Source organism: Lytechinus pictus, chromosome 2 (assembly GCF_037042905.1).
Source record: "Lytechinus pictus isolate F3 Inbred chromosome 2, Lp3.0, whole genome shotgun sequence".
Lineage (NCBI taxonomy): Eukaryota > Metazoa > Echinodermata > Echinoidea > Temnopleuroida > Toxopneustidae > Lytechinus > Lytechinus pictus.
This window is the reverse complement of record NC_087246.1, coordinates 60410333-60427808: the sequence shown is the minus strand read 5'-3', so window position 1 is coordinate 60427808 and position 17476 is coordinate 60410333. Positions and strand designations below refer to the sequence as shown.

General features: G+C 34.4%; 1 protein-coding gene across 1 annotated transcript; it reads left to right on the top strand.

Annotated features, from left to right (window-relative positions):
- The first annotated feature begins 287 nt into the window (after positions 1-287).
- Positions 288-17066, top strand: LOC129269385 (deoxynucleoside triphosphate triphosphohydrolase SAMHD1-like). Its single transcript, XM_064095292.1, has 13 exons — positions 288-486; positions 2705-2774; positions 3657-3820; positions 4131-4246; positions 5509-5591; positions 6031-6174; positions 6775-7008; positions 7921-8012; positions 8758-8823; positions 9266-9473; positions 9896-9967; positions 13091-13195; positions 13939-17066. Exons 2-13 carry the CDS (start codon positions 2721-2723, stop codon positions 14107-14109), a joined length of 1509 nt encoding a protein of 502 aa, XP_063951362.1. The 5' UTR covers positions 288-486; positions 2705-2720; the 3' UTR covers positions 14110-17066.
- The last annotated feature ends 410 nt before the right edge of the window (positions 17067-17476 follow it).

Here is a 17476-nt window from a genome sequence, read left to right as displayed (position 1 = left end):
CAATTAATCAACATGTATTCAGATCATTGGAATGCATATTTGATAAATGGAATACATTTCCATTGCAAGGATCATGTACATGTATCTACAGCTACATTAACCTCTTATTATTTAATTGCATGATTTCGTGATTAAGTAGCCGTATCTGCTCATAGTCATCATGATATGTGATATATGTATTAAAAGATAAATCATCTTTGAAATTTTTGCTAAAGCAAATACATCAGGACAATTCCACGTTTTAATTAAAAGCAAATAAATATCATAATCACGATTATTATTTCCTCATATCATCCTTTTAGAGTAAAAGAGATATTTTTAGTTTATATGAAACAGAAATTGATAGTTTTTATTTTGGAATCATAACGAGAGAAGAGACAAGGCGATCAACATTGACCCAAGGTTTTCTTGCCAAAACGCTTTACAGCGATTTCAATTCAGTTTAGGGGAGGAGATCTCAACGTACTTTATTTGGGCGTTTTTAAGGTAAAGAAGAATTACTTCTAATTATTTTGTTTTATCAATTTTTTTTCATTAAAAAATAATATCTCGTACAGCCATCATAATGCCAAATTCAATAATTGGCCTAAATGTATTAGGAAGACAAAGGCATGGCGTTTTTAGTGTAAATTGGCAATGTTATTGTTATAATATATGAATTTCAAGAACTGTTTGTTTTTTATCCTTCAATAATTTCCTATTTCAAAAACTTTACAAAACAAAAATAAATCAACAAATATATATATGGACATTCAACAACAAAAAAAGCATGAGAGTAAAATACAAACAAACATAGCAGGTGCGCTTGCATGTTTATCTTCTTTAAAATAAACCTAACTTTCAATAACTGAATGGTTATGAAATAAGTTTTATTTTTTGTTATGTTGGCAAATATATTATTGGAATGAGGTACATAAAATTCTCTATTTCTTTTCAAATTCATATACATGTCCATTCTGAATACGTTTTTGTATTTGACATCGCTTTTATATAAAACTAAAATGATGCATGTTACATCAAGCTGTCCTGCGTGACCTTACAAAGATATAGAAACTGAAAATATTCTTGAGCTGGAGGAAATTTCACTGGTATTTAAAAACAAATCATGAAAATGGGATATTCAATGAGATAAGCACCAACTCTGGTGTCTTGAATTTGTATTAGTTGTATTTGTAAAACATTTAAAGTGAAATATATGTCAAGGCATACAAAAGAGGTTTGAAAAGTCCGTACAAGTTTGAATCCAAATAAGATATAATTACAATAAAGTAGCATCAAGATAAAGACATAAGTTTAACAATCGAAAGATAAAACAATCTAAATTGCCATCATAGGAACGGACATATATTATTTGTACAGATTTATATAACAACTAAAAGTAATAAAAACGTGATATGAGAGCAGAATAAGACAACATAATATGACAACATAAGTGACAAATCTGTCTGAGATATGGTATGAGACAAAATTGTACATAATATGACATTATTATAAACTGAGTGTGAGACATTATTGTGGCTATGAAATTTTGTGAAATCATTTTATGATATAAATTATATAAGAAGGTGGGCCTTGAGTAAGTTTTTAAAAGTAGAGATTGATGCGCTACTTATTACATTACGAGGAAGCATATCCATATTCCAATATTTGGAAGTTCTTGGCCAACAATTGATTAATCATATATTCTTTATAAATGTGTATTTCATTAGCTCCACTGGAGAGCAACAATGCGTCCGTCCATGTTGGAACAGTTTGCCAAGTATATTATAATACCAACTGCTTAATGCATTCAAAGTAGAAATCCAACTTATACCTTCATAAAGCGTCCATTGATGTGCTATTTATTCTAGTCACCTGGTCTATGCAATTTGTGCACCCTGCTACATGTCAGGCTAGCTATCTTGCTTTGAAATTTGTCTATCCGAAAGGAAGAATGGGAAGTTCAATCGTACAAACTAGACCTATGGGGAAACGATCTGGTCTATTAAATGACATCGTTAGGTATTGTCAGTTTAGTTGATGTGACTTCATGCGTAACTTATACCAACATGCATGCTATGAATCAAGACAATGATTGTGCAGGTTGAAACAATTTCCTATCACTATTTGAAATTGAACAATAGTTCGTAAATGTAAGGTTTTTTTTCAATTTGTCATTGAATAGGAAGTATTCGTAACTGTAATCTGAAATAAAAAGTGTATGAAAATTTAAATAAGAAAAAAAAACGACGTGTTATTTTGTGTACTCTAGTTTTAGATTGCGATTGAAAAACCAGCATGCTATACATGTATTTCAGTCGTTCATGAAATGACAAGCTTCATGAAATACCAGACATCAATTTTATTTTTATTCCATTCCCTTGTATTCCTCTCTTTAAATGCAGCTAATATCGAATAAATTCGATGTCGCTATTCACTTTTCTTTAACCACATGTTATTTCTTGCACGGAACCGTTAAAAGTTAAATGTACCCCATTTTGCCCATCCTGGTCATGCAAGGGCTCTTTACTTAATACTTTCTTTCTGTTTAATCATTACTTTGTTCATATCCGAAACTGTACGTTACAACTTATTATCAGCCCTAAATTTGATTAAATTGCCCAACATACACATGGAAAATCCTAATGATTAAGTACGTCTGTTTTATTTTGGATATGTCCTGGTATAATTCTCTTACGATTGATTTCTGATCTACGAAATCCAGAGTGAAGTGAAGAAGTATGGAAGATTCCAAGCAATCGACCCGCAAGAGTAACAAGACGGAGATCATAGAGGTAAAGTAGTCGTCACACCTGTGATAGCTCTCATTTCTTGATATAAAATGACATGTTTTAACAAGATAAAATGTTAAGAATCCAAATTCTTTATAGAATTGAATAACCATTTTGTGATGCAATTCTTGATAGAGATGAGATTAGAAACATAGATAACCATAATACGTTGACTAAAGCTTACCAATCATTGTAGTACATTTCAAAACGATTGATTGCATTGCCTACAATGTACAAATCAAGCTTACGATTGATTACTAACCTTTGTGTTACGGGATCCTGGTATGATAGTCCCTAAATATGTTTTTAAATTCAGCAATACACTTTTCAATTTGAACTAGGGTTTAGAACTGTTTGATTTGTGTTCAAAGCACTGGCGTATAGAGGAAGGGGGGGGGGCTTTGGTCATGGACCCCCAAAAAATTCACGACCAAGAAAAAGAGAGGGAAATTAAGAAAAGGAGAGAAAGGGGGAATCGATATTACTTTTTTAATATCATGTCAAAATCTATCACAAAATTATTTTTGTATTAAAATGTCAAAAATGTTGCTTTCAATATGCTTGTCAGCGTCTCGTTGTAGAGTATGTATACCTTCATACAGATATGATTTCGACAACTCATGATTGAGGGTCCATTATGACCATAATGTCTCAATATCGAATACTGTACAGGCCTATACAGGCACACTGATCACCTACTTATTTCCATGAAGGATATTATGATGCCATTCTGGGGTTCAGAAATACGTGATGCAGCATGTATTTCATACATAATCTACATTGCGTTGTAGAATTAAATAAGAATAAATTGCACTTTTCGAAATTCGGAGATATATTTCAATATCGCGATATCTCAAGTAAGATATATATGTTTGCTCGTTTCAGATTTTCGAGGATCCTGTCCATGGCCCCATGGAATTCAAATGCAGCCTGCTGCTGAAGATCATTGACACGCCACAGTTCCAAAGACTCCGCGACATCAAACAGCTTGGGTGCAGCTTTTCTGTCTTCCCTGGAGCAACCCACACCAGATTAGCCCACTCATTAGGGTATGTCAGTTCATGACGAAATTACAAGATGGTTTCATCTTAAAGTTGGATAGAAATGATATTGAAAACGTGTATCCATATGTCTGAAAAATACTCCACTTTGACAGTGGCGGCACCAGGCATCACTTGAACCACTTGTCCCCTCAGTTAATCGATCCCAGAGATTTTGAACAATTTATGTCGAATTTGGTCGGGAAAATGGTTGACAATTAGTTTACTTAAGGAAATCTTTCGTATAAAAAATCATAACCATCCTGACTTTATACTAATAAAAATGATAATTAGAATTTCTTTGTCGATTTTTGAGCAGAGTGTGCTATCTTGCCGGCGAGTTTCTTCGTCTACTACAGAAGAGTCAACCTGAACTCGGGATAAAGGACAAAGATATTCTCTGCGTGCAGATTGCTGGCTTGTGCCATGACTTAGGTAAGCAGAGTGATACTTAACAGGACGGCGCCACATGGGGGTGGGAGATCTGCATCCCATTATTTAACCATCATCAAGGGTGTCGTGTACGAGTGGTCTAAGGCTCCTGGCTGACACTTGCAAGTCGGGGGTTCGATACCCAGCCGCGGCACCTATGACCATGAGCAGCGCATAATATATCGTCAGTGCTCTTTTATCCCACTTTCAATATTTTAAATTGTATTTTTGTAATTACATTGTACAATTTTTTTTGTTTTTTTAAGACCAAATAAATGATAATAAAAAAAAATAATAATAAATGAATAAATAGATGGAAATGCTATATGCATTCTTGGTAACTATGTCTGCACATAAAATATAAATATATATTATTTTTTTTATATGTGCATTCCACATGATGAGATCCGAGATCTCGTCATCTGATGATTTCTTCTATATTATGTCAGTGATGAGATCCGAGATGTCATCATCTGATAATTTGTTGTAAATTATGTCACCATGATAAGATCCAAAATGTCGTCATCTGATCATCTCTTCGAGAGTATGTCACCGTGATGAGATCCATGATCTCGTTACTTGATCCTTTCGATAGTAAGATTGTGACATGATATTCTGTCATCAACATCTGGGTTTGCACCTTTAGGCTTCGAATCCATAGATGGTGTAGAAAACTTAGTTGAGAGATATTTCACGGATCTCGTTATCTGACCATCTCTTCTACATGATGTAGACATATCATCTGAACATCTTTATAATGATGTGGAGTGTAGATATGACGAGATCTAAGACCTTGTCATCTTTAATCTCCTTTTTAACATATCTGTATCTGTACATCTTTTCTAAAAGATGTAGACATGGTGAGATCTGAGATCCGCTCATCTCGACATCATTTTCTACAGGATGTCGACATGACGAGATGATCATCTGTACAACTACGTAGCAGTTTAGAGCTTCCATAGTAATAAAATTTGCTGACACCTGACATACATATTCATTTGCCTGCTTCTGGTATTGTTAGATCTGCGGAAAATTAAATTATGATTTTGAATCTTGATTGAATCAGACGTTGGGTGAACATTATTCTCCATGAAAACTGACACTAGACGGTATTCAAAGAATATTGAAAACCAAGAACATTTCAAAAAACATATTTCATTTTCAAACTGGTGAACAGTTTGTGTATTGCCAAGGCCGTTTTCACCAATATGACCATTTTATCGTATTTTCAACCATGAAATAAGAATCAACGTTTTTTTTTCTAGGTCGCGGGCCCTTCTCTCATGTCTTCGAGAATGATATACTTCCCAAACTCGGAATCAAGAACAAGAAAGGGGACCCTCTGAAGGTAAACAATCTTCTAATCTCAAACTTCTAATTCTAATGCTTAAATCTGGAAACAGATTACACAAAAAAGTAATGATAATGCCAACAGCATGAACCATGTGAACAAAATTGAATGATCACTTTTATGTTTTGCCTCTCGCGATAGTTACTGTATTGATAATCATTGCAACGATGCTGATAGATGACAATAATAAATCTAAATACTAAAGGTTATAACCCCCCTAAAAAAAACCAATGAATTGTAATAATAGTAACAATTAGGATGATTAACATGAAATTATAATAATTATTGTCATTAATATGATATTTAGAATGTTATGCAATTGTATGGATTCTATTCAACCCCCTCCTTCTCTTTCTCTCTATCCCCCTCCCTTCACCCCCTCTCTGTCATTCTCTGTTATGACCTTTCTTTCTCTCTTTCTTTTTTCTGTCATTAGCATATTGACCTGACCTTAATGATGTTTGATCATCTAATTGAGGAGAATGATCTGATGGACACATTTCAGCAGCATGATATCAGAGACAATGACATTCAGACCATCAAAGACATTATGGAAGGAAACCTTGATGGGTGTAAAGACGTAGGTGTCAAAATACACATATTTTTCATCATTAAAGGGATACTCCACGCTGAAAAAATACATGTATATAGTAAACTTCACATAGCAAAATGCTGAAAATTATATACAAATCTGGCAACAAATAAAATATAATATGATAACAAATAAATAGAGAATAAGTGGGGATATGACATCAGTTTCCTGGTATTCATGAAAAAGACCTGTTTTATCGAAATGACGCAAGTTTTTTTACTTGCTTGTTCGATTTGATGACATTTTAGGTGTTTTGTATCATATTATTTTCAACTTGGAGTAGCCTACCCCTTTAAGAAAATAAGTGTGGTTGGATATGTGGGTGAGTGTGTATGGGTGTGTGTGCGAGGCTGAGGGTGTGTGCGTGTGTTTGTGTAGTATTGTCGCCTTGGAGACATATAATGATTATTAACTCTATCTCTATGATGGAAAAGAGTCGTACCATGTATAGCCGAATAGCATCATCTCTATCATGAACTTGAGGTGTACAAACTGATCCGTTCTGACAATCCTACTAAATACAGGTAACGTAGATTAGGCCTACAGACTTTTTCAAAATTGTGATTTGTTTTTGTTACATTATTCCAGGCAAGAAAGCGCTTCCTCTTCGAGATCGTGGTCAACAAGCGAAACGGAATCGATATCGGAAGATGGGACGCCCTGGCTCGTGATTGTCACCATCTGGGCATCGCCAACAACTTCGACCACCGGAGATGCATGAAGTTGGCTCGGGTGATCCTCGTACCAGAACGAAAAGTCGAGGACGACAAAGGTGGACGGGTGACCATTCCAGAGGAACTCCAGTTGTGTTTCAGGAATAAGGTATACTGAGTGGCGAATGCTTGCCCCGGATGCTTACGAACGTAGCGAAGTTGAGAATTGGCCAGGGTTCGTAAGAGGTTGCAAGAAAGCCCGTCAACCCCGGCCGTCAACAGTTTTCATTGTTGCAAACATTTTTTGGTCGCAAACAAATTTTTAAATTTCAAAATTTTATTTCGGATCTATTTTTCAGCAAACAGTTGCTACTGTTGGCAAAACTGTCGTAAGCCTTTGCAAACGGTTGTAAGACAGTATCGATGAAGTGCTCTTTGCTCATGATAGCGACCAAATTACAACATGAATCCTGGAAAAGAAACGATTTCTGATGTGTCGAACGTTTGCGAACATAATTTTATATATTTTTTTCGTTTTGAAGCAGTTCGCAGTAGATTTTGATATTTCAAACAAACATTCGTAAGAGTTTGTAACACTGGTCAGAAAATTTTGCGAATTCATAATTCGCAACGTTGGTAACCATTTCATAACTTAGTGAGATAGCCACTGTATTTTTTAAAAAGTCAGTTTGCACTTTAGACGACAACAATTGGCAGCACCTTTTTGTGAGAAGATCCAAAATGCTCTCTCTGGTCACTGTTTGCTCCTGGAAATGTTCACTTGTACTAAAAAAAAAAGGTGCAACTTTGTATCCTTCAGGGCTTATAATACTTACAGTTTTTTTTTAAATCATATTTGAGATTTCCTTTTGGGGTTCATCTCTACACCTAATGCATGCGAAATTTGGCTTACCGCTCCACCAAATGCACATAATGACACACAATTGTGGTAGAAAGGGGGATATGCGTCCCATCAGAGCCACCCCTCCCTGTCTGGGACTGGTCGAGTCTATCCTTTGACAGAGGTGTTCGATGGTTTCTTGAAGAAAATATTATTGGTATCGAAATTCAACCCTTGCAGGAAGCGGACAACTTGTACGAAATGTTCCGTGGTCAGTATATGGTACAAAGGAAAGCTGGAAAACATAAAGTCACCAGTGTCATGGAGCACATGTAAGTAGTATTATTTGAATGTAATAAATTGGACATAAGTTTTTGCATTTTTTTCGCTGGAAAAATATTATATATATGCAATGAGTATACCCAGATGCCACTTCCTAACTTATCCTTTTCTTATTTTGTTAGTATGGCATCTGTATGAAATTCTCCTCTTTTTTTCCCTTTTTTTTTTTACAAAAAAAGGTTGCAGGAATCATGATAATTTGAGAGAGCCAAATCCTGTTTTTTTCCTAATGTTAACATGAGTAAATTTAATTTCAATGAGTTTCTTTTTTATATAGAAAGAAATAGTGGGGAGGTGACATCATACTTTCACTCATTGCATTTTCACGACGACGTGTAGATGTGTTGCTGAAATAATGCAAAATTTGAAATGTCATGATTGCGTTATTTTTTCACTATCCTCTCCCCCCCCCCACTCTCTTTATTCCTCCATATAGCTTTGTCTGTCTGTATGTATGCCCCCACCTCTCCACTGCAAACCTCTCCTTTTATTCATTTATTTTTCTAATTATATGTATCATTAGAACTGACATTGAACTCTATGTTATATTTTTATAAACGGGAAATTAACGAAACTATATGTCCGTCTGTCTGTCTTCATGCCTCTATCCGCCACACCCCCTCTCTATTTATTCCTCCCCACCCACCCCTCTCCTCTTCCACAAACACACTCCCTCCGTCTCCCAATTTCTTCTTCTCATCATATTATTTTCTTTCATTTTGTGTCTATCCGTAGGATCATGGAAGCCCTGGTGAAGGCCGATAAACATGTGAAGATTTTTCCTCCTAAAGACGAAGATGGGTAAATGCATTACATTTTCAGGATCTTATTATGTCACCATTTAAAAATGTTTATGTGGTATTCATACTAAATTAGACTCTTAACATTGATAAATGAGGATTCTTGTTTACATAACATGTTCCCTTGTTCATTACAACACACTTATGAATACTACTACTACTACTACTACTACTACAACAACTAATAATAATAATACTAATAATAATAATAATATTGATAATAATAATGATAATAACAATAATAATGAAAATGAAAATAATAATAGTGATAATGATGATGATAATAATAATGATTATAGTAATAATATCTTACATTTACACAGTATAGCCACTTCAGTTACATGTATTATATTGTCTTCTAGTGTGCTCTGCCTAACATGGTATATGAATGAGAGGGAGCTCTTCGTAATTCTTAAGTTGAAAATTATGTGTTCTTTAAACAGGACCATGCTGACCATGAGTGAGGCCCTGGAACAACAGGACATGCATGCATTCACATTCATGACAGACAGCGTGATAGACCAGGTCCTGTCCTCGAGTGAGGTCGACCTAGATGTGCACGTAGCCAAGGAGATACTGAAGAGGGTCCGAGCGAGGGATGTCTACACGATCGTCGGTGAGGCCCTCATTCCACCAGGAGCAAGACTAAGGGTAAAGGATCAAGAAATGCTTTGTCGATTTCTAAATTAGAAAAGTGGATTTTTGTCCCCATCGGTATTGATAAATGAATATATCAAGGACTGATGCTTGGCAATCGGAGACAGCAGAATGGAAAAAAATTATGCAAGATTAAAGTTTTAATATTCAACATGTTAAAGATCCAAGATTCAAAGTCGAAGATTAAAAATTGATGATTGGATATTGAAGATTAAATTTTCGAAATGAGTGTAATCTGCAACTTATAAACTACGGGGCACTGTCAGTGACAAACGTAAACAGACATATATGTTATCCACGGGGTGGGGTGTTCTTTATCCAATATTTAATCATCCTTAATTCTTCCGGATAGCCCTTTGATTCTTTCCCTTTTTGTCATCTGCTTTTTTATTATACTCTTTATTTCACATGATTAGAGTCAAGATGAAATCGCTGAAAAGATCTCCAAAGCGGAGATGGGGCTTCCCGCCGAGGACGTTGCAGCTCGAGTGAGTACATAATTCATCTTCATTTGCTATACAATGTACGCACTCTAAACAACATTACAGATGCATCATTATCAATTAAGGCTTGATCACAAACAAATAGATGAACATAATCCACTCCCTGGGTAAGCATGCCAACCGAAGGTCATTCCAACGCTTGCAGAACTAACATTACGAATATTCATTTCCAACGTCCCTCTTATCATCAACCGAAAGTCAAATTATAAAAAAATCCCAATACATCCGTGGATTACTAAATCTATCTTACGATCTATTAACCGTAAAAATAATCTGTATTATAAATACATTTCTAAACCAAGCGAAAACTCTCGTTCTAAGTACACTTGTTATAAAAACACCCTTACCACTTTATTACGTATAGCCAAAAAGGAATACTACACTTCCCAATTAAACATTTACAAAAATGATATGAAAAATACTTGGAAGATTATTAATAATGTACTGAACAAAAAGAAAAAAAGCTCTACAATCACAAAAATAAAATCAAACAATACTATTACAGACGACACTAATATAATCACACGAGAGTTCAATTCATATTTTTCAAATGTTGGCAACAACTTGGCTAAAAATATACCTCGAACTAACAAATCCTTTTCTGATTTCCTTGATGACCCCAACCCCAATTCCATGTTTTTTAATCCTACTAATTCGATGGAAATCATAAATATTGTTAGCAATCTACAAAATAAGAAAAGCCCGGGGTATGACGGTATACCCAACTTTCTTCTAAAAAAAATCATTACAGCCATCGTTGATCCATTAGTACATATCTTTAATATCTCTCTTAGCACTGGACGGGTCCCCAATAAAATGAAAATCTCCAAAGTCATCCCACTTTTCAAAAAAGGTGATAGCCAACTCGTTTCCAACTATCGTCCAATATCCTTACTAACTTCATTATCTAAAATTTTAGAAAAACTTGTCCATATCAGAACAAGTGATTTTTTCAAATTACACAACATTTTTTCAAACTTCCAATTTGGATTCCGTAAAAACCATAGTACTTCCCATGCAATTTTGTCATTTATTAATAAAGTCACCACTTCCATCGATAATAGTTGTCATACTGTCGGTATTTTCCTGGACTTCTCCAAGGCCTTCGACACTATAAATCATGAAATTCTCCTTCATAAACTGTGTCATTATGGAGTTAGAGGGAAGGCCTTGGAGTGGTTCAGGAGTTACCTCACTGATAGGACACAGTTCGTATCAGTGAATAATAGCAATTCGACTACTCTACCAATTACGTGTGGTGTCCCCCAGGGTAGCCTGCTAGGCCCACTTCTCTTCATTACTTACATCAATGATATTAAAAATACATCAAATTTACTTTCATTTATACTTTTTGCTGATGACTCCAATATTTTCTTTTCCCACGATGATATTAATCAACTCATTAGAATCGTAAATTTTGAACTAACAAATGTTACAGATTGGATCAAGGCCAACAAACTTTCGCTTAATCACCAGAAGACAAACTACATGCTTTTCAGTAATAAAATCAATACTCTACCTGACAGTATTTTCTTTGACAATTTCGTTCTTAATAATGTTTCCACTACAAGATTCTTGGGTGTCCTTATTGACGACAAATTATCCTGGAAGCCTCATATCGATAGTATATGTAAAACAATTTCCAGAAACATTGGAATTATCAATAAACTCAAACATTTTCTCCCTTCCCGCACTTTGTTAACATTATATTACACCCTTATTCTACCATATATTAATTATGGAATTATTGCCTGGGGATGTGCAATACAAACACAACTAAATAGAATATTACTTCTCCAGAAAAAAGCTCTAAGAATAATTTTTCAAACACACTTTAGATCACATACTGATATCTTATTTTTTGAAAATAACATTCTTAAAGTAAGTGACATATATCTTTTCGAACTTAGTCAATTTATGTTCAAATTAAGCAAGGACGACCTCCCCGCCATTTTCTCTAATATGTTCCGTAAAAATGCATCCGTACACTGCTACCCAACAAGGCAACGACAATATTATCATCTTCCTTTAACAAGAACTCTATTTGCAAAGAATTCATTTGTCTTCTCCGGGCCTGCCTACTGGAACTCTCTGCCTCAAGATTTCAAAGAATCCCCCAACGTAAATATTTTTAAACGCAAACTGAAAAAAATGTTAATTCTGCAATACTCGCTGCAAACAGGTCAAGCTGTGAAGAACTAATTTAATTATACTCGACTTTTGTGTACATGCGCCCATATTATGTACACAAGTCATGTATATTATTTGTTTTATTTTTTCTTCTTAAAATTGCAATTAGCCAAAGTACCTGCTCCTGCTGCCCGCCTTCTTCTTTCTTTCTACTTACTGTACTGCACCCCTCTTTCCCTCCTGTCTTCTCCCCCTCTCTTATAATATTGTAAAACTTAATATTCTCTCACACAATCCATCAGTTACGTTTTTGTCAAGTGTATAAAATTGTTTGTATTTATTTTTAAACAAAGTTATTATTTAGACCCAATATTTATTTGTTGTAATTTTGTAATGGAACTAAGAAAGGGGCTTGCCTCTTGTACAAGCTTTGCTTTTTTCGGCAAGTCCCTCCGTTTTACTTTAAATACAAATGTCATTTGAGATATCTTTATTTACTGAATTATGTTCCTTAAATTTATGAATATGTTATATAAATTATATTTTGTCTGGTAGTATTTTTGACCTTGCTATGTTATGTTCATCATATTATGTACAATTGTAAAACGGAAATAAATAAATCAAATCAAATCAAATAGCTTAGTCGGGAACGCCGCTGGAAAATAACTTTTAGTTCGCATTAAAAAAAATCAAGATTAGATATTAGAAAGTAACTAAACGGAGGAGAGGGGACTATATTGCTGGAGCATATCCTTTCCTTGTTCCCTCACTTTGAAAAATAGTTCTTGTATAAGTTTGCTTTTATTTTACCGTGACTCCATGAGCGTATCGGGTCTGAACACGTATGTGTATAACGATAAAATTGTATACGATGTAGCCAGTTGGGAGATATACTCGGCACGATGTGGAAACTGTCTTTTTAAAAATTATGGAAAAAAAAATAAAAATCGAATACCCAATCATTTTCCTTTATACCAGGTGGTGGTGCTCAACTACGGACAGAAAGATAAGAACCCGATGGACTCTGTATGGTTCTACTCCAAACACAGCCCAGATGATGCCTTGGCTCTGGCAGAAGATGAGGTAAAAATTATCATCACCTGTTGGGAAACCTTGGGGAATTCAAGGTGGCATTCACTCCCCATTTTTTTTTTGCCTTGGTGATTTCGTGAAATTCGAGAACGGATGGACTTTCAGTGACACCATTTATTATAATCTGAATACAACCCAGGGCGTGTTTTACAAAGATTTAAGTAAATCGCAGAAATGCAACGCGCAATCTTATTGATCAATAAGCAGTACAATGCTCGTCTCCTTTCCATGATCTGACCAATGCGGTTATGCCTTTTATGCCGCACGCAACTAGGCATTTAAATGCGACTCTATAAGGGGGTGTTGCAAGAAAATATTTGTGATCAATTGCAAATATTCTGTTGCAATTTTACAACTGATAGATTAAAGTTAGCTGTAGCAAATCAGATTAAACTTCTTCAAGGAACAAATTAGCAATCAATCAATAATTTGCAATTAACTGCAAGACATATGATTGATTTAGGGACCAAAAATTGACTTGCTATTGATCGCAAGTTTCTTGAAACACCCCATCAGTCATACGTATCTTTGTGAAACACCCCCAGCTCGTGCTAATGGTGTAGACAGAATGATAAGGCTGCAATAGATTTGCGAAACAGCTTTTTGTGACGCGGCCATTTTGCACCCTCGAGGAATATGATTTAAAACAAGTCTCAAACTAGTATTTATAATTTCCAATTTATCATTAAAGAAATTTCATCATTTAATGGAATATGTTTTTTTTTTCAAAATAGGTTTCCTGGATCATTCCGAAGAAATTTCAGGAGCGTTACGTACGTCTCTACTGCAGGAAACCCGAACAAGCGCCCAAGGCGACGGAACGATTCAAAGATTGGTGTAAGAAGAAAAACTTCCCCAAAGTTAGGGAAACCTTGGATAAGGTCCAGTCTTACTTGGGAATATGATCACGTTGGAAAGGAACCGAGGAACTGTACTACACGAAATTATAACTACAATATGTCTCCTGTCATAGGCTTATTCCAATTATTATATGAATATATATGCTTGTGTGTTTGTATCATGATGAAAAAAATCGGAAACATGCATGTATACCAATTTCGGTTTCAAAATATTATTGTCATTTGATCTATATTCTAAAAGAATTAGGAATGATTAGAATCAAACTGTGAACATTTAATTTGTCAAAAATCATGTGATATGAAGTTTGAAAAGGGTATTGCCTATCATTCATTCATTCATTGCCCATTTTCTTTTCTCATACGTTATCAATACACTATTTCATTAAACACTCACCATAAATGTTAGTCAAATTTCAGATGATTACCCGATGGATATTTTCATGAACGGGAGGGGGGGGCAATATTAAACTATTCTCAATCTGTTACGTGTCATTTTACTTCTGATAGCCTATCACAAGTAGATCGAGGCTCTGTAATGCAAATGTTTGCAATCAATCACTAAATAATCAATCAAAATCGCTAGTGCATGCCCATTTTTCATTCTAGGAAGTAGTTGAGATAAATAGGAAGACGACATGTGGTTGTAACATATAGTAATTTCATCATCAGTACACAAAATATAAACCCCTCAAAAAAAGTTTGGAAATCTGTGTTTGGCCATCAATTTCTCCCAACTCCCAATTTAACACAATGCATATTTAACATCATTCAAAAGATCATTTAATTCTTTTTAAAATGATACCATGCTTGTTATGATCATGCCATCACGAAAAGAACAGAATTCAAAAGTGTTGGATGAGGTCTGAATTGAAAAGCTGCAAAACGAGCAAAAAAAGTTTGGAAATCTGTGTTTGGCCATTAATTTCTCCCAACTCCCAATTTTACAATGCATATTTTACATCATTCAAAAGATCATTTAATTCTCTTTAAAATGATTCCATGCTTGTTATGATCGGTCAATACACATGATACAGAACATTATTCTTTTGTCTGCGTCAATAGAGATGAAAATCCTTTCAAATCAAGCCCCTGCTTCTGTAGTGATGGTTCTGTGAGATAACATGGTTTGAGTCGTGGTTTGAAATACCCATGCATGTTTGTTTGTTATGTGTTTGCTTGTGCAGAGGTGTGTTTGATTCCATGTTAATGTTGATGTTAAGGTGCATGAAAACAATTAAACATGTTAAAAGAAACCGCTGAGAAACTCACTCATCACCACTGAAAAAAAGAACAGTGACTTTCAATATTGTGTCATTTTGCAACTTTTGAATTCTTACCTTGCCCCACATTTCAATGCATTGCAACTCCATGTGAACCATAATCATATCATGTAGGGTATCATTTTAAAGAAAATTAAATGATCTATTCATTAATATTAATTACACATTGATATTTACTAATACCGATCAAAGTCAAAAGAAACCGCTGAGAAACTCACTCATCACCACGGATAAAAGAACAGTAAAGTTCAATATTGTGTCATTTTGCAACTTTTAAATTTTGAACTTGCCCCACATTTCAAGGCACTGCACCTCCATGTGAACCATAATCATATCATGTAGGGTATCATTTTAAAGAAAATTAAATGTCCCATTCGTTGATATTAATTAAACATTGTTATTTATTAAATCCGAGGAGGGATTATCGATCAAAGTCAGATTTCCAAACTTTTTTTGAGGAGTTTAGTATTTGGTCATTTTGCCTCCGACGAAGATTCTGCTAGGATCGAAAGCTTAGGCCCGTTTTTGACTTTCGAGTTTAGTATTTATCAGTTCACCTCTTTGAATTCACGTTTTCAACAGGAGCTTTTTTATATATGATAATGCGAATGTGTCATTTAAAAGTTTTGTCATTTTTAATCAAGTATATAATGTCATTTACCCAGAGAAATGTTGTCAAGCTGAGTTAAAGTATAAGCGTGGCCGAAATTCATATAAATTTTGATGGCGTTGGACTTCTTACATGCATGATGGAGGATGATGTACAACTACATTCAACTTTATCGAATTTGCATGTTTATTTTTAGAATAAACGTGCGTTTGCGTACATTTCATTTTATATACTGTATAATCCAATTTATTCGTATTATACTCAAATTCATTCCTTAGTAGTTTTAAAATCTTTATTTATCAGGATTTATCATTGTTATGAACATTACACATGTCATGAATTTATGGCCTTTCAATCGATAGAATTTGAAAATTATATTCCGTTATGTTTATGAGTATGGTAAACGTTTATGAAAATTTGGAATATGTTTTCCTTAACAACTGCATTATCTTATTTTTTTAAAGAATGTTTAATAGATTATGGGTCTAACTTGAATATTCAGTTATAATTATGCGTTAATTTTTGCGGAATTTTGAATATGTTATAGCTGAGGCAATTTATGATATTTGATGGGTGTAGTACAGGTGTAATTTTTTTTTTATAATCGACTCTACATGGTCTAATTACTGTGGTACGTACATACATAAATTATTTCGCTACTTTTGTTAGAATATGGTACATTTTCATGCAGTATAATGTTATTGATCAATTGATGAGTTTACACTTCCCTCAATATGAAAAGAAAATATGTTTAGTAAGGTACCATCAAGATCATGTTGCATAGTGTATAACAGTAAAATCATGATAATAGAGAATTTATATCGTTGATTTTATCAGAAAAGAGTGCATTTTCAAGTAATATCATGTCATTATAAATCCAGGGGTACGAGGGGGCCAGTCATCATCCATTAGGGCAAGTCCCCTCTCCCGACCCGAAAAAAGGAAGTTTGGATTTCGTAGAATGGGTTCGACTCTGCAAAATAGATAGTTCGCTAATAGCTCGCCGTAAAACATGTAAATTCCGGCTGATGGCAGGCCGCATTCACTTATTGATGTCGATTATCTTGTTAACATTTTGGGGTTACAGAATGCCCGACAATTAAAATCATTGCAAAAAAGTTGTACATTTTAAAATTTACCTGTTGTGGTAAAGAGGTGAATCATGGGGGAAGATGGTATGTGTGTGCATGTAATTGTGAATGCGTGCATGATCGCTGTATCCCCCCCCCCAAAAAAAAAAAAAAAAAAATAATAATAATAATAAATAAAAATAAATAAAATTGATAAATAAGTAAGTAAATGAGTTAATTAAATTAAATAAATTAAATAAAATAAGGAAGTAAAAAAAGAAAACAAAGCAAAACAATATCGAGCGACATATTTGAATGTGTGGTCATTAGCAAAACAATAAGGCGCCTATTCAACTCGATGACAGTGACCCTGCTTAATTTAACTTTAGAGACACCCCTTCCCCCGTTTTCTTTTAATAACGACACATATAATTTTTTTTTTATTTGATATT